The 18,974-nt window shown below is 40.8% G+C and overlaps 1 protein-coding gene across 1 annotated transcript in view; it reads right to left on the bottom strand.

Annotated features, from left to right (window-relative positions):
• Positions 1-18,974, bottom strand: part of Pdss1 (decaprenyl diphosphate synthase subunit 1) — a 38,059-nt gene that overhangs the window by 9,804 nt on the left and 9,281 nt on the right. Inside the window, exons 4-9 of the mRNA XM_041641569.1 lie at positions 16,905-17,035; positions 10,671-10,812; positions 9,065-9,176; positions 8,862-8,971; positions 1,489-1,569; positions 1,262-1,375 (exon numbers count right to left, since the gene is read on the bottom strand). Of these exons, the coding sequence (XP_041497503.1) occupies positions 1,262-1,375; positions 1,489-1,569; positions 8,862-8,971; positions 9,065-9,176; positions 10,671-10,812; positions 16,905-17,035 (690 nt within the window). The remainder of the gene's footprint in view (positions 1-1,261; positions 1,376-1,488; positions 1,570-8,861; positions 8,972-9,064; positions 9,177-10,670; positions 10,813-16,904; positions 17,036-18,974) is intronic.

Below are 18,974 nucleotides of genomic sequence, written 5' to 3'. Positions count from 1 at the left end.
CTTCTCTTTCTTGAATCAGAAATTAATCATAAGGGGCTGGAGAGATGGCTCAGCAGTTAAGAGCATTGCCTGCTCTTCCAAAGGTCCTGAGTTCAATTCCCAGCAACCACATGGCTCACAACCATCTGTAATAAGGTCTGGTGCCCTCTTCTGGCCTGCAGGAATACATGCAGACAGAATATTGTATACATAATAAATAAATATTAAAAAAAAGTAATCATAAGGAAGGTCATTGGTTTTAATATCAAAATGGAGCTATTTTGTTCTAGAGATATTACTTACATGTTAAAGAATAAAAGCAAAATTTATGAGAAGAATGATAAAAGTTTGTCATCCCCACCTTGGTTTTTTGAGACAGGGCTTCTCTGTAGCTTTGGAGGTGTCCTGAAACCTGTTCTGTAGACCAGGCTGGCCTCAAACTCACAGAGATCCACCTGCCTCTGCCTACCAAGTGTTGGGAATAAAGGAGTGCGCCACCACCTCCCGAAAATTTTTAAAATTTTAGAGCAAAAAGGCAGTTGGTGATCATCACTTTATTACACTAATAAATAGCCAATTAAATACTACTCAGATGAATATTTATTTTAAACACACCCCATCACAGCTAATGGCCCATTTATTCCAAGTAGCATCTGGCATAGCCAAAAGCATATATATGGCTAGGGTCCAGAAGATGCTGTGAAAATGGCTGCTTTGACAGTCATTGCAGCATCTTTGACACTTCCTAAGCATCTCATGAATATTTATGAACAACAGGATAGCAGCTTTACTTACTTCCTTGACAGTCTCAATCTGGAAAAGGAAGGAACTATGTGGTCCTAATGCATTGACCTCTTCACTTCAGAAGCAATGGCTGAGGCTCTAAAGCTTCTCTCAAAGTGCAAAAGCTCCATTAAATGCCTAGAACTTACGAATTTCTCACACTTAGACACCCTTGGCACTTCCTGTACCTTTAAGAGGCTTTGAGTCACACCTCTGTCAACCTTGTAACACCCAAAACATATTAAATCCCACTAGCCCTTTCTGATTTACAAGATAATGAATATTACATCAACTAGCCCTTACAACAACTAAAAAGATTACAATCTGTGTTCACTGATAAGGCTTATAGAAGTATAATTACACCCTAACATCTCAGGAAACCAGGATAAAATCTGTGGTCCCTTATCTAAATGCCTCCAGCTGTTCTTTTTCTCATATTTCATCAGCTGTGCCTAAAGGCATGGCTCCTCAGCAGTATTTCAAAGACAATACAACCTACCTGCTGGCAAGCAAACAAGACAGGGCCAGTGGCTAAGCCTAGCTTCAGGTCTGCGGAAGTTGGCTTCCCCATCTGGTCAGAGCAGGAGGTGAAGTCCAATACGTCATCTATGAGCTGGTGAAAGGAGAAATGAGTCACACCCACTGTCCTCCCTGCTTTAAGCTCTACACTGAGGGCAATGCTGGCTGTGCCTACTCTTCACCATTCCCACAAACAGGCAGACTGACCTGAAAAGCTATTCCAACATTTTTCCCATACTGATAGGCAATCTCATGCACCACTGGATCGGGGCAGCCCAGGACAGAGACCTGAAATAAAAAACAGATTCTGGTAGGCTGGGAGCTGGAGAGATGGCTCAGCGGTTAAGAGCACAGACTGTTGTTCTAGAGGTCCTGAGTTCAATTCCCAGCAACCATGTGGTGGTTCACAGCCATCTGTAATGAGATCTGGTGCCCTCTTCTGGCCTACAGGCAGGATACTGTATAAATAAATAAATAAATCTAAAAAAACCGATTCTGGTAAGCTGTAGCATCCAGACACAGGCAGCCGACCCTGAAGAAAGAGCCACTTACACATCCCTTAAGAAACAAGCCTATGTTACAATCGGGATTGCTGGCACCTAAGGGAGACCAAATATATTAAGAAGTTGTGTTTCTTTTTATACAGTTTTGAGAATAGAGTCCAGGGCCTCATGCAAACTAGGCAAGCACGCTACCATCCAGGCACAACCCTAGCCCATTTTCTTCCACTTATTTTAATATTTGTGAGTGTGTGTGATGTGTGTGCAGAGTGTGGGTGCCACTCTGGTGTCTCTTCTCCAGCTTTAAATGGAGTCAGGGACTGGATTTGTGTTGGCAGGCTTCCTTCCTCCTCCAGTTCTTTCAAACAAGATACAGTCTTCCAAAGAACCATAAACAAAATTTCTAATAAGCTAAGCCAATCTTTCTGATATACAAAAAGGTCCCATTGTGTAAAATGCTGGCTCCCAGCAATCAGTGCAATTGTTGGCTTTAATGACCTCTGAGAAGTCACCCTCATTTCAGGGGTAGAATCTCATCTATACAACATTGTCAAGCACCTCTTCATCAGTGGGTCAGTTTTGGTGATCACACCTTTTCTCGTGATCCTTCTACCTCTACCTCCTTCAGCAAATAAAACTGGTATGTACCACCACAACCAGCTACCCGTTTTCTCAATGCAGCTGTTTTTTGCTGTCTGTCAACAGCCTCACTCTCTGTCTGGACTTACTGTTTCTTCACTATGAGAAGGGTCCTCCCTGGATCTACTGTTTCTATCCCTCTCTCATCAGAAGTAATTTAACTGTACTAGAACTGTTTGATTACATCCCCCACCCTTCCAAAAAGGAGAGAAGTAGGACTTCTAAAGCCTCAAACAGAATCTGGTTAGTGCTGAGCATGCTAATCTACACTACTTCCTGCTGCACTGTTGAGCATGCTAAACAGGCTCAGCCACATTTTCAGAAATCAAGGACGGGGAAAGAACAAGAGGGGAACTGGGGAGACATTCTGCTCAATTTGAAAGGAAAGTCTATGCTGAAGCTCAGCAAGGAAGCCAGATGAAATAGGTCACTGGTGATAAATAACCACCCTGCCTATTTCTTTGGTTCTCTATTGGAGACCACTTCCCTCCTACACATCAGCATGGGAAGGTGGGACAAGCTCTCCAGAAGCCTGCAAGGCTGGAGTATGCCTCTAACAACTACCAGTGACTTTATCTGCTGCCTGATCCTTCTGTTCCTCACCTGTAAAGTGTACAAATTAAACTCTTACCTCTTTAGAATGGAGAAATTTGCCATTAATGACTCTCCTTCAGTGCTGTGGATACAGCTCAGTAGTAAAGCATTTACCTAGCATATTGCTTTGGGCTCTGCACAATAGGCAGAATAAAAGAAGAGGAAAAAGAAAGAAAATGACCCTCTTGTTTAGCTGGCCATGGAGGTGAGGCAGGAAGATTGCAAAATTGAGGCTAGCCTAGGCTACACAGTTGAGTCAGAAAACAAAATACCCCCCTTCTCTTCTCTGCATCCACAGGATGCAGGCAGGAGGATCTGTTAGCTATAATTTTTGTTGTTTCCCCTTTTGGTGCTGAGGATTAAGTCCATGGCTTTGAAGTGCTCTAGCACTCTGCCCACTTCAGCCCTGGCAATACTTTCTGATGACTTAATAGAGTATGCAGCTGTAATGCTGGCAGATCAGGATTCAAAAGCACACACCAGAAAGGCCAGACAGATACCTGAATGAATAATAAAGTCTTAACTGTTTTCAAAGGCAAAGACCTATAATCCATGGCCTCTGAGGAAGGGCTCTTTTCAACTATTATGTGAGCCACATGGAGGTAAACTTAGAAAAGAAGTCAAGATATGCACCAAGCTGGGTCAGAGTGAGAGAAAGACAAGGTTCAGATAGCTGAATATGCTAAACTCAGAACAAAATGATCCCACCCCCCAAGCAGAAAGAACTATTAATGAAGCAATCTGCAGTAGTGAGATTAATGCTGTCTTCTCAACATAAAGTCAGATACCCAGAAACAGAAAGTTCCTTCAAAAAAAAAATAAAAATAAATGGAAAAAGTCTTTTTAAAGTCAATGAATTATCACTTGTGGTACACGGAACTAGCATTAGAACTTACTTAGGTTTCACAATAGCTCATAAATATTTTTGTGGCTAATGATGATAAAATCTAACCAATTCTGGGTATTCACCATGCACTATCCTAAAATTTCTTATTTACTTACTTATGAGCTTTGAGGACTGAGGTGTTGAATATTCTAGGCGTTACATAGCTAAGACATGCAGAAATCAGAACCTAAATCCAAATGCCTGGCTCTAGAGAGTGTTCTCTTAGTCAGTCAGCTTTGCTGCTTCTAACGACACAACGAAAGCCAGAGGGATCAACAAAGTCGCCCAGGCCTGCGAGCACAAGCTGAGGTCTGTCTGCACGGTGTCCCTTCCTGGCTTATATATACTAACCCAGCAATGCACTCCTTATTGACTTAAGAGTCAAAATTTTTCTTCAGCTTGAAGACCACTGTAAAGAGTGCTGGTTCTCCTACCTAGGTTAAGGGACAGAAAACAACTGTCACAAGTATAAAATCAGATACAATATGGCACAATGAACAAAATGGCAAGAAGGCAAGCTGTATGACAGTGCTTGTATTCAGCACCAGAGAGATCCCCAAATCTTCCTGGAGGTGGGTGGAGTATGAAAGATGATCAGTCCAAAGAAAGAGGAGCTCAACTGTTTTACCTGAAGTAGATGCCACTTGAGGACCATCTATAACACCATTCCCACAAACTTCATCTCAGAAAGACTGAGAAGCACTGTTTGAACTGGAGGGGGCAAAGTTTGAGAAGAATCTCTTATCTTTGAAATGTATACTCACACCACTGTAAGATTAGAGATATTTTCTGATGGGTAAATAGTATGTATTATCATCTTATTTGTTTAAAATAGTGTAGACACTGTGGTGGCATACATCTTCCATCCAGCACTTAGGAGGCAGAAGTAGGGGTATTTTTAACAGAGAGTTCTAACATAGAGTTCCAGATCAGCCAGGACTATGTAGTGAAACCCTTGTCTCAAAACAAAACAAACAAACAAAAAGGGTTAGAAGGGCTGGAGAAGACTGCTCTGTAGTTAAGAGCACTGGCTGCTCGTCCAGAGGACCTAGGTTCAATTCCAACATCCACATAGTTGTTCACAACCATCTACAACTCTAGTCTCAAGGAATCTAACACCCTGTTCTAAACTCAGTGGGCACTACAAACACACAATGCACATTCACACAAGCTGGCAAAACACGCATACACATGAAAACAATGAAAACATTATAAAATACTGTAGAGACTTTAAGTCTGTACCATTATAGATAAATATGCTAAACAGGTAGAGAGAAAATAGATGCAACAAAGGCTGTATCACAAAGACGTAGAGGTGACACTATGCATCAGGAATCTCAGTAATCCAGGCTGAAGCAGGAAGACCATGGGTTACAGGCCAGCTTAGAATTCAGGGCAAGATTTTACCTCAAACAAAACATAACAAACCTCCTGCAAATACACAGTATAAATATATAAAATACATCGACAATTAAAAACAAATAGATATAAAAACAGCCTTAATTATAAATACTCTTGCCCCAAAACCTGGCAACCTGGGTTTGATCTCTAGAAGCCAAATAAAGGCTTCCACAAACCATGTGCTGTGCCATTTAGGTACCTCTCCAAATACTTATATAATAAAAAAAAAAATCAAAACAAAATAAAAAGTCAAATAGTCCTCAATGATTTGAACATTATTTAGATTTACTCAAATGGCTGACAGTAATGCGCATGCATTATACAAGATCTGATGGTATTAACACACACACACACAAGGAGATCTGATGGTATTTAACACACACACACAAGGAGATCTGATGGTATTTAACACACACACACACACACACAAGGAGATCTGATGGCATTAACACACACACAAGGAGATCTGATGGTATTAACACACACACACACACACAAGGAGATCTGATGGTATTTAACACACACACACAAGGAGATCTGATGGTATTAACACACACACACACACAAGGAGATCTGAAGGTATTAACACACACACACAAGGAGATCTGATGGTATTAACACACACACACACACAAGGAGATCTGATGGTACTAACACACACACACACACAAGGAGATCTGATGGTATTTAACAAAGTTACACATATACTGCCTCGAAATTTACACACACACACACACACACACACACACACACACACACACACACACACACACAGTAGCTTATGACTGTCTAATACTAGAAACCTAAATGTCTGTATACAGGAGACTTACTGAGCAAGTGATTTTAATATCATTCAAAGCCTCAAAGCAGTTTCTCTAGCCAGCCCCCTCTCTGGATTTTAGTATTTCTTTTGGTCAAAACGTAATAGGTAGATAAAAAGGGGTGGGGAGGCAGTAAGGGGAAAATGGTGTCTTTAGTAGACCAAATAAAATTTTGATAAGCTTCCTTTAAATTCTCACAGCATTATAGACTCCCAAGACTTCTATAATGATCTTCATCTCCAATGTTTTGTTTGCTTGTTTATTTGTTTTTACAGTCCAACCACAGTTTCCCCTCCCTCCCCTATCCCACACACTCCTTCTTCCCATGGCTACTACGGACAGAACTCCCATGGATATCAGCTTGCCATAGCACATCAAGCTGCAGCAAGACTAGGACATCATCTCCAAATTCTTATCTCCTCTTTGGCACATCTAATTTCCTGTGCATGAATGTCTTTGCTCAGATGTCTACATCTTAAATACCAAGAACACATAAAAATAGTCATTTTAAATACTTAACACCTCTGGGATATTTCCACCCATTGACACCCAGAGTGCCTGCACTATGATTTTATTGTTATTCTAATAGGCATCAAGGACACGGAGAGCACGCCGCCTTGTGGCTTGCACAAACACTTCTTTTATTTTTTTGGTTACTTCCCTTTCTTCCTGGTCCTATGTAGATGTGCTCCTTCGTGCCCAGAGAATACTCATTTAGTGTTTTAGAAGTAACAGCATCCCCACCTAATGCTAATAGTTAGAAACTGCAGTGGTAAATAAACCTATGAAGTTATCAGTGAACTTCTCTCAACACATGAGTAGCACCTGAGGAGGTACTGTTCCTTTTTTTTTTTTTTTTTGTTTGTTTGTTTGTTAGTTTCTTGCTATGCATCAGGTCTCAGGCAGTTCATATATCCAGAATGTGCTAAAGCTAGACTACAGATTTCTAGTGGTTAGATAAAAGTCTAGCATCTTTCAGGAACTTGTGAAAAAGGTTTTCCCTCCCCTGCCTCTGGCAGAAGAGACTTAAGCCTCCACTAACATACCCCTGTGGTTGCATATCAAAGTCCTTGCTGGCCTCCAGGCTCTGACAACCCTGCTCACAAGGGCCTATTATACATTTAAAAGTCCAAGTTACTTCCTTTTCTCTCTGGTCTGGACTCTTCCAAATGCTCTGTATATTTTCTGGCCCATAAGTGTATGTTTCTTTAACTGAATTTTCCCCCCGGGTTTTGGAGGCAGGGTCTTTCTGTGTGGCATCACTGGCTGTTCCAGAACTCATTCTGTAGACCAGGCTAGCTTCGAACTCATGGAGATCTACCTGCCACTGCTTCCCGAGTGCTGGGATTAAAGGCATGAGTCACCATACCTAATGTGTATATGTTCCTTGTAGCATGGCAAAATAGAGGCATTATCATCAAGGGACTAGAAGAAGGTTCCCTTTTAGTATAATTTGCTAAAAACATTCAGAGGTGATAGTTTACATTTGACCTTATGTGTCTCTCTTACTGTCTTGATTGTACAGGACTATTAGACAGGACCACTGCTTGCTCAGATTTCTCCACTAAACCTCTTAGTCTGAGACATGCTTAGATAAACAATGTGTTGTTTTTGAGACAGATGTCATCTACAGCCCAGGGTGGCCTTAAACTTACTATGTAGCTCTGTTGGCCTTGAGTACACAATCTTCCTGTTTCTATTAGGGTATAGGCATGCGTTAACATGGCTTCTCATAGGATAGTTTACGGACAGACTGTTCTGTATGTGTGAATTAACAATGATTATCACACATTTTAATACACAGATTAAAGACACTGATTTAAACATTTGGATAAAGCTTAGAGACAGAGAGCACAATACAAAGAGGAGGTGAGGAAGACCAGGGAGACTGCGAGAGGAAGATGTTATTACTCAATTTATACTCTGAAAGTTATAGCTTTTGTATAGGAGACATAATTGGTTAGGTCTACTATGCATTTATTAACAAGGATATAGAATACTAGTGGAATCTAACAGTTAAAATAATTGTCTCCTAGGTAAATATATATGTGATAATTTATTTTTAAGATTAACATGGCTGGGCAGTGGTGGCGCACGCCTTTAATCCCAGCACTCGGGAGGCAGAGGCAGGTGGATCTCTGTGAGTTCGAGGCCAGCCTGGTCTACAAGAGCTAGTTCCAGGACAGGAACCAAAAAGCTACAGAGAAACCCTGTCTCGAAAATCAAAAAAAAAAAAAAAAAAAAAAAAAAAAAAAAGAGTAACATGTCAGAAACAATTTGTGAGAAAACTATGACAGAGAGCTGCTCAGAATGCCACACTGTTCCGACTGGGAAATATATTGACTTAACATGTAACATGCTTCAGTATGGAGACACAGGTGCCACAGCCAGAATACAGCCCCTGGAAACACTTCTCTCCTCTCCTGGGTTCCAGGGATCTAACCTCAGGCTTGTGTGGCAAGGGCTTCCCTGCTGAGCTATCTTGCCAGTCTAGACTGGCAGGAATTTTGATTGATTCTTGGGGGAGGAAAGATGAAAGAAAAGTTCATTATTTCCATACCAAAAGAAGACAACAAAAATGAAAACACATCAGAAGTTGTCTGGGATGTAATCTTTTCTCTGACTTTTTGAGACTTTAGGATGCTATTTTAAGATTCTCTAATTAGATGTCTAGGAGATTAGCTACCAAACAATAAGTGTGGGCTTTTTTCAACTTGAAAAAAGACAGAACGTACATACTGCTTTACAACTGTTGGCTATGAGACTGGCCGTCTTCTTGAAGGTCTTTTCAAGGTAATGGGCAAACCTTTCATTCTCATTTTCTTTCGACCCTAGCTGAAGAAATTCACCTATGAAGAAGGAGAATGGTTACTTGAGATATGCTTTTTACTGCCTGGCTAAAACCAGGATTGAATAAAACAGGAAAGTCAGAATCAACTTACCACGCACCAAATCTTCAATAACTTGGGTTAAAATAGATATAACAGCTGTGTTTCCAATCCGTGCCAGAGCTATGGAAGCTGCAGAAAGAATTAAATCTCCGGCAAGAACAGCCTGGAAAAAGGAGAAAAAAAAAAACCTTTACAGTTAAAAAGTTCACAGCTACGTCAGTAGTTAAGCACCTGCCTAGCATGCCCAGGTTTGATCCCCAGGATATTAATGTGCCCAGAACAAGTTATCAGTTATATATATGCAGTCAATTGTATGGTACAGCCAAGTACACCGTCTACACATGCACATTACTTTGCATATTTGAAGATATGCATCAGTACTACTCCTGCTACACAGAAATGTTAGAGTTCACAGAAATTTTCACTTAGAGAATTTAATTTTTTTAAAAAGCTAGGTTGTCTTCCAACTTGTTATGCAGCCAAAGTGAACTTTGAACTTCAGGTTTTTCTGTCTCCATTTCCTGAGTGCTGGGCACACCCCATTCATGAGACATTAGGGGTGAATTCAGGGCTTCTTTATATGCTAAGCATGTGTTCTACCAACAGAGCTACATCCCTGCCCAAAACAATCATTTTAGTATTTATCTGTTCACTATTATCTGGAATAAGCTACTTAATATAAGCTTACCAATTATCATTTTATACAACTCATTCCTATTAAAGCACAGCCAGCACAGGAGGGAACCCGATGCTCTAAGTAGGTGAAGAACAATGAAGAGGGGTGAGATGGCCAATGGAGGCACAGGTGCGGGTGAATGTGTGCTGATCACAGACGACCTGCACATCCTCCTTTTCATTTGTTCAACTGCATTCTCTAACCTGTAATTTATAAATCCTCAACTCCAAGTCCCTATTTTGCATGTTCCCTTAAAGCAACGCTAATAAAATGAGAACTATGCTTAAAAATAAATATATAGGGGCTGGAGAGATGGCTCAGAAGTCAAGAAAACTGGCTGATCTTTCAGAGGACCCACGGTTTATTCCCAACACCCACATGGTGGTTTCTAAAATGTGTTAACCTGCTACCAGGGGATCCAATGCCCTCTTCTGACCTCCTTGTACACCAGGCACACAAGTGGTGTACAAATATACATGCAGGCAAAACATGATATATATATTTAATATATCAAACATAAAAATTTCATATATGTGTGTATGTGTAAACCAAATCTTATTAGAACCTCTTTTAAAAAGGTAAGTTTTGATAGTAGAACACTATTTCTGAGATTTTTCTTTTTTGTAGTTTTTATTTGCTTTAATATTATTGAACATGCAGCAAATAACACATGCTTATGGGTTCAAATGAATGTAGGCAATCTGAGTCAAACAGAAAAATGTAGGATTCCCCAAGAAATACCATGAAGATGCCTTTCCTTATAACTAGAAGAAATTCTAATGAAACACACAGTTAAGGAAAAACACCGAGTTTGTTTTTTTGCTGTCAAGCACTGTTACAGAGACAACACAGACACTTCTTTGAAACTCCAAAGACCACGTTCAAACAAGAGTGTTTTATAAATCTGAAATGCAAATGCAATCCCATAACATGTAATTTGGTAAGAAATTATTTCCAAAGCAACAATAAAAACCATCATACCTTTTGTTCACCCCAGATTTTATTAACTGTATGTTTTCCTCTTCGAGAACTTGCGTCGTCAATAACATCATCGTGAACCAGACTAGCAGTGTGGATCATTTCTGCAACTAAGGCTACGGCGCGCTGGTTGGCTTGCACGTCTCTAGTTAACAGAAAGCAATGCTTTTTTAACAGACGCCTCCTAGAACCTTCTCAGCAATCATCTTGTGAGAAGTGGATATCGGATCTAGGATAAAGAATTTTATTTCTCTAAGAGAAACTGCATAAAAATATTGGCTGTCCTATAGAGCCATTTCTGTTATTTGGAGAACATTCTAATGATCTAGAGACTCAGATCATATATAATGTTATATATAACATTAGAATTTTCACTTTAAAAATGGTAAACATCTTAAAAGCCTGACCATTGGGTGGAAGAAAATCATCTTTCTGTCCACAAGAAGAGGTCTTGGTCAGATGTCCAAATTTACAATCAGTTTACAATTTTAGGACTGGGACCATTGAGTGGACCAGGAGCTAAGCCTGACAACCTGAGTTCAATCCATAGACTCCCACAGTGGAAGGCAACTGACTCCTGCAATGGACCCCCACACGCCTACCTTAGGATGCATGTGCCCATACACATAACGCGCGCATGCACACACACACTAAAAATATTTTACAAAACGTGGTTTGTATGGTATGAAGGTTTTTCTTTGTTTTTAATGTATAGTGTTTTGCTTGCATGTATGCTTGTGCATAACACATGTGTCAGCCCAAGGTCAGAAGAGGATGTCCGATCCCCTGACACTAGAATTATTGGTATCATAAGGTGCCATGTTAAATGCTGGGAACTGAACCCAGGTCCTCTACAAGAACAAGAAGTGCTCGAACCGCTAAGTTGTATCTTCTGCCTCAGTATGAAATGTCTTAAAGAACCAAATATCAAGAGTTTGATGGGCACACGGCCACACACACACAATTATCAAAATATATCTTAAAGAACCAAATGCCACTATGGACAAAGCTATCTTAAATGAGTATGGTATGACCAATAACTTCTTTTTAACTCATATTTAACTTCGTAAGAAATCTGAATTCATTTCTCCTCATAAACTACAGGATAAGAACTCTCAAGATGACACAGCGATGTGAATTTAACAGTGAAAAGAAATGCTCTAATTTCTTTTTTTCCTGAACAGGGACTATGTCGAGTCCTGGGCTTAAGCAATCTTCTCCCCTCTCCCCAAGAAGCTGTGACTGCAGCAGTGCACCACTGACTTCTGGCTTCTTCTGAAGCACAGTTGTTTAACACCATGTACAGGGACTGTAAAAAACTGAATTTCAATAAAATCAAACTGGAGAAATACAGTGTTATTTCTTTTCATACTAAAAGCATAACATCTGATTCATGTACTAAACAAATGTTTATCATAGGGTTGTATTTTTCTGAAGGGAGGAAAAAGAGAGGCACAACAAATGGCCTTTTCTTTAAAGATCTCATCTGAACATCTGCATAAGTAGTGCTCATTCCAATTCCTTAGGCTCAGCAGAAAGTCCTGACAAACAGACTCATGAAAATGATGCAAGCACTCACGATACATAGCAGCCAGCGTGCGAGCATCTTCTGACCTATTTAAACAGGACTTTAAAATGGGATGATGTGCTGCTTTGTCTCGCCCAAAGCTTTAGAACCCAGTCTTAGCCTCTTAACTGCTTTCATCCCAACACCAACTATAAGATGCTGCTTGCATATATTAAATATAATCATATACTATTGTATAAATTATTAATTGCTTTTATAAATAATAACTTATCTAATATTAAATGCTATATATTAAATTTCACAATTTAATACTTGGAGCATAGCAGCTCCAAGTATTTCTAGATCACAGGAGACACTTTCAAGGAGGAAAAGTCAAGAAAAAGCCATAGCAGGTACAGTCAGATCATCACACAAAGCCAGCCCAGCAGGGCTGCGGACAGCATGGCTCCAGGGAAAGAGGGCTCTTGACACGTGGGAGGCCTTGGGTTTGATCTCCAACACCAACACAAGACACTGCATTGGTGAAAGAGAAAAGTCAATGTGCAGGTGATTGTGCTGAATGTATCAGTTTTGGAAGCAGACATTATCTAGGTAAATTTACTTGGCTCTATTTTCTTTGAGTTAATGCATAGAAAAATATATGTTTTAAAATATAAACATTTTTCTAAAATATTATCTCAACTGGATTTCAGTCTAACAAAATACACACTTTCTACTAATTAGTGGTAGAATTTATTTCTAAAAAAATTGAGTTTTGGCATGTATTCCCATGTTGGGCACCATTTCCACTATGAAAAGCTATGTCAACAAATAGGGCTCCTACCGGAAAGATGAAAGAGTGAGCACTCAACAAGAAGCCAGCATTATCATAATTTTATCCTTTTCCCTATACAATTACATTTTTATGGTTTCTAGCTTATATCTGGAAATTATGGCCACTGCTTACCCTGAATGAAGCATGATGGTGGGACCGCTGACAGTAATTTATAGACTACCAAAAAAGTTAACACTGTCTTTAAGAGGACAGCTGCAGAGAGTCATGCCTCGCGAAAGCCGATGCTGTTCCTCTTTCCTGCTGGGAAACAGCTGTCACACCTTCCCAGTAACTGGAAGAGGTGGCAGATAACACAGCATGAGAAACAGGCTTCTTGTCTTGAAACCTGGCTGCACCCTCTATATGCAATGACTCAGTAAACCCTTCAGAACCCTTTCTCCTCTTCATTAAGTTATTGAGGAAGATGAAACAAAGCAAGATTCTCTTTAAAAAGAAAACTGTCTTCAATATAAGAGTATAGGAAGGGCTGGAGAGGTGGCTTAACGATTAAGAACACTGCCTGTTCTTCCAAAGGTTGTGCATTTAATTCCCAGCAACCACATGGTAGCTTACAACCATCTCTAATTAGATCTGATGCCCTCTTCTGGTCTGCAGGTGTATATGCAGGCAGAACACTATACATATAAGTAAATAAATCTTTAAAAAAATTGCTTAACAAAAGGAGGTATAGGAAGAATGCCTTCAAACTTGACCTTCTGATCCATCATCTTATTATGTCAAAGAACATGAGTCCATTGGTACAATAGTAGCAAATATGTTATGTAGAATAACCAACTGATTTCTGAGTGGATCTGAAGGCCAGGAGGGAAGAATTCATATCTGGTAAAAAAAAAAAGACTATGGTTGGGGAGATCATAGGTACCACTGGGGAAAACTACTGCTGTTGCTTTGCTAAATGGACACAATAGGTTTGTCAAATTCCCTTCCCAATAACCACTATGCCTACTGAATAGCACTACTGCCAGCTTCAGTTGAAAAAGCTGCTTTCTGCTGTGAGTAGTTGAATGTCACAGTGATGAGAACAATGGCTGGGGAAAGCTCTGCCATGAGTGGGGCATCTACATCACACCCCTAAACCTCAGGGAATATCACTCGAGGAAGGGGTAGAAAGAACATAGTGAAAAGGAGAGGGGCAGTGCAGGAATGCTAATTTCTTAGTATGTGAATATTGTACTCTTGAATTCACAACAACTGTGATTACCTGCATAACACCCTGTCATGGAGGCAAAAGATGGGATGAGGCCCCACTCCTCCTCGAGGATGTATGTCAGTTAATGGTTGCTTGGGGAGGGAGAACTATCTTCTTCAGTGGTGTAGCTGTTGAATGCTCATGCTCCTGTAAACAACCCTAATGGCAATTGCTGGGCAATCAAAGGCAAAAACAGGAACATGAAAGCAGGAGAGCTGAGAAGGAGAGCTAGTGGGGGACAAGGGAAGGTAAGGGGGAGCTGCGAATTTGATCAATATGTATTAATACTGATCATAAATAATAATAATATTAAATAATAAACCCTGCTGTTATGCATATGTATAGTCAATATATGCTAATAAACCATCTTGAATAAAGAAGTTGGGAATTAAAAGCATGCGCGTGGGTATAGATCACTTCAGTGCACACCACAGTCAGGAGTCAGGCCCCCATGTCAGACACCACCTCTGCCCTCTGATTCTCATAAGCTCTCCTTCGAGTGCCAGGCAATGAAGGTGCAGCTCAGATATCCCCAAACTAAACTCATCGCCTTTTCTGTGTTATGTTCTTTTGTGTTTTCTACAACCAACAGTTTATACGATTTCAAGAGAAAAATAAAAATTTCAACTACAGGGAATAATGGCTTTTTTATTTTTTTAATTTTTCAACACATTTAATTTATTTACTTTATGTGGGAGGGGGAGTTTGCATGCCATGGTGCTTATGTGGAGGTCAAAGGACAACGTGGGTCCTAAGGACTGAACCTAGGCGGTTAGGCTTGGTGGCAAGCACCTCCACCCACCAAGTCATCTCACTGGCCAGGGAATAAATATTCTAGATAGTAGAGAAAATGTTTTTTTTCTATACTATATCTAAAATTAATAAACTGTCTTATATATTTATTTAAAGACATTTATAAACAATTACTCTAGAATAGTAGTCTTCACTTCAAAAGTAATTTTTAATTTAAAAAGTTACATTTATTCTTTTTGTGTGTGGGTGCATCTATTTGTACCATTTGCAGTACTTGTAGAGGTCGGAAGAGGGTATCAGATTCCCTGGAACCTGTATTAACAGACAATTGTAAGCCACCATGCAGGTGCTGGGAACCAAAGTAGGGTCCTCTGCAAGAGCAACAGGTGCTCTTAACTGCTCAGACACCTCGCCAGTCCCGAGAAGGCATTTGGCAAAGACAGTGTTGGCTGCTATCACCTGGAGGAGCATCTACCAGCTAGAAGCCCCAGTGTACAGGAAGCATCAGAGCTGCCAACAGCAGTGGTTGGGCAACAGACAGCAGCAGTGCTGAGACAGCAGCAGTGCTGAGACTGAAAGACGTGTCAAGTTTGTCTCGAGGACGCACTTTCTGCTGTTTTTCATCAAGTGAACGCGGCTTAAGTGTCAGTTAAAAGTTTCACTTCGTGTGCAACACACGCCGTGGGACCCTCAAGACTCAGCTATGTGGAAGCCCATTCTAGGCCTGGCATGACATGTTGAACCCTGAACGGCACAGCTACACAACACAAAAGCTTTAGGCAGAGAAGTATCTGCTAAGAAGCAATATCTGATGCTGATTTTTAAAGCATCATCACCAAAATAGTGCTGCTTGCCACACATGCCTGATGCCCTTGTCCAATGCCCAGCATTACTTCCCCTACTCCCCCCTCCCACACAAAAAGGTAATAAGTAAAAAGCAGAATGTGGATAAATACACATACATACTATCAAACATAGGAACAGAGGAGAATAAGAAAAAGGTCTGGCCATGCAAGGCAATGGGGAACACTTTTCCTTTTAATATTTCCTTTAATGCTAAATGTTTATCTACACTCAAGATTTGAGGGCTACCAGCTATGCTTTCTTTAAACATTTCTTTTCTGCACAATGAAATTATAAGAAAGCAGTCAATCCAAGGTGTATGCATGCACTACCCCTGATAATAATAACAGAACAGCACAAAATTAGATCAAGTTTGGGGTAGCTGCCTATGTTTATAATGGTTAAGTGAATAGCTACATATCTTGGGATCTTTACTTTCTAATGGGCAAATAAACTTGCTGTGGGACAATGATCTGTACCCTGTCACTTGTATTATTTTTAATAAAATGCTGATTGGCCAGTAGCCAGGTAGGAAGTATAGGCGGTACAATAAGAACAGGAGAATTCTGGGAAAAGAGTCAGTCTGCAGTTGTCACCCAGACACAGAGCAAGCAAGATGTGACTGCCTCACCGAAAAAGGTACCAAGCCACGTGATAACTCAGACAAGAATTATGGGCTAATATAAGTTATAAGAGTTAATAAGAAGACTGAGCTACTAGGCCAATCAGTTTATAATTAATGTAGACTTCGGTGTATTTCTTTGGGACTGAACGGCTGCAGGACTGGGCAGGACAGAAACCTCAGTCAACAGAAATCGGTCAACAAATGGCATGGAGCAGGGACAGAAATATCAGTCAACATAAACTGACTTTCAAATGTTTCTATAATATTTATTTGCAACTCAAATTTTCTACTATAGACATCTAAAAGTCTGAAAAAGAAAATGTTTATTTAGTGAGTCAGTCAGAATCGATACATGGTTTAGTAAATTCTTAGATGCTGTTTCTTAAATGAGCAATTAACTAATAACTTTATGAAGGACAACTTTCCAAAAGAAAAGAACAAAAACACAGAATAAAGTAACTCACCGGGAGTTATTATAATGAATATTACATGCTCGGGCCATTAGCACCACGATAATCGGTCTAACAGCTTTTCCTTTGCCATCGAAGTAGTATTCAGACATGTCCTTCAGTTCTTTGGTGGAAATGCAAAGCTCCTGAAATATATTATCTTCTTGTTAGCATGGCATTACAATCATGCAGACCAGATCTTTGTTTTCTTTAAAACTTCAGTTTTATTTTAGTGTACTCATTTCAATTGAGAAATTCAACACACACACACACACACACACACACACACAAAACCTGGCTTTGCACCAAGTGGTGTGGTGTCAGTATTAGGGCAGGTATTGGTACCTGCCTCATGATAGCAAGTGACAACAGGACAAAGAAAGGAACAGAGAGCTACAAAGCAACTTGGAAGGCAGAGGACAGTACAAAGTCTTGTACCCTATAAAGATTTGTCACTTGTATTGGTTTAATAAAACACTGATTGGCCAGTAGCCAGGCAGGAAGTATAGGCAGGGTGACAAGAATAGGAGAATGCTGGAAAGAGGAAAGACTCAGTCTGCAGTCATCACCCAGATGCAGAGGAAGCAAGAAGAAAATGTCTCACTGATAAAGGTACCAAGCCACATGGCTAACACAGACAATTTAAGATGTAAGAGTTAATAAGAAACCTGAAGCCGGGTGATGGTGGTGCATGCCTTTAATCCCAGCACTTGGGAGGCAGAGGCAGGCAGATCTCTGTGAGTTCGAGACCAGCCTGGTCTACAGAGCTAGTTCCAGGACAGGCTCCAAAGCCAGAGAAACCCTGTCTCAAAAAAAAAAAAAAAAAAAAAAAAAAAAAGAAACCTGAGCTAATAGGCTAACCAGTTTATAATTAATGCAGAAGACCTCTGTGAGTTTCTTTGAGACAGAACGGCTGCAGGATCGGGCAGGACGGAAACCTTTGTCAACAGTGAAGTGTGGGAGCCTAGGAAACACCAGGAGTATCCTGGATGGGGAGACAGCAGATAAGAGGACAGCTAGGTCAGAATACAGATCAGTGACTGAGTCTATGTTAGCAGAAGCTATTTCCAAAGGTTCATGGTTTGGAGTCAGGGAGACAACTCATTACCATTATCTGACTTATGTCCTTGCTGGAATTCCTTGCAGGAATCTAAGACCTACCAAGTGCTGGATGATAGACAAACAGTTTAAAAAGGTAGTATATCCCAGGCACAGGCCCAGAGTGAACCACCCTGGATTCCAAGAAAGAAACATGTTCCTGCCTAGTGCCATGACGGACTGAGTGGAGCAAAGAGACGCACAAGTAGCACCCCCTGCCCCCACCTCAAGAAAACATTGTTATGGTGAGCACAGATAAGGTGTGTTATGGGAGAGAGAGGAAGAGAGAATGGCTCATGCCCTGTGGACAGAAGTGAAAGTGGTGAAGGGTGGGCTAAGGTGGATGGCTTGGTTGCCACTCAGTGACATGGTGATGTCTAGGTCTGGGCTGCTGCTAGGGCTCTAGGTTCATGGCCCTTGTCTGTGTTGATACCACTAAAGGCAGAGAGGACAGGACTGTAGAGTTCCTGTAGACAGGGACATGGGTGAGCCAGTCCTAAGGGCATGAGAGGGGCATAACTAGTACTGCCTCCCTTGTTTGCAGTGTGGTGGTGGGGGCAAGGTGAAGACGCCTGGGCACCAACCCTGTTGGTGGAGGTGTAGGTGAGCCTGTCCTGAACTTCTGAACATGAGAGAACTGTCCAGACTACTCATTTTTCATGTGACAGCATGGATGAGGGGAGGGATTCTCTCCTCTACCCTCAGGTGGGAGAGCTGTCCCTTCCTCCCATTAACTGCAACACTCAGGAGAGAGGTCCCTATACCTCGACTGGCTAAAACACTCAGGAGAGAGGTCCCTATACCTTGACTGGCTAAAACACTCAGGAGAGAGGTCCCTATACCTCGACTGGGCAACGCAGTACAGCTGCCCTAAAAGTGTAAGTGTGGGAAAACCAACCCTGATGATGTGAAAGTCAGAAAACTAGCTCTGACCTTGCTCGTAAGTTCAAGGGGTAAACCAGCCATGGCAATGCTGGAGAACTCACC

This window comes from Microtus oregoni, unplaced genomic scaffold (genome assembly GCF_018167655.1).
Source record: "Microtus oregoni isolate MIOR12 unplaced genomic scaffold, Mior012 000070F_ref0000104, whole genome shotgun sequence".
NCBI classification, from domain to species: Eukaryota; Metazoa; Chordata; class Mammalia; order Rodentia; family Cricetidae; genus Microtus; species Microtus oregoni.
This window is presented reverse-complemented; position numbering and strand designations above follow the sequence as displayed.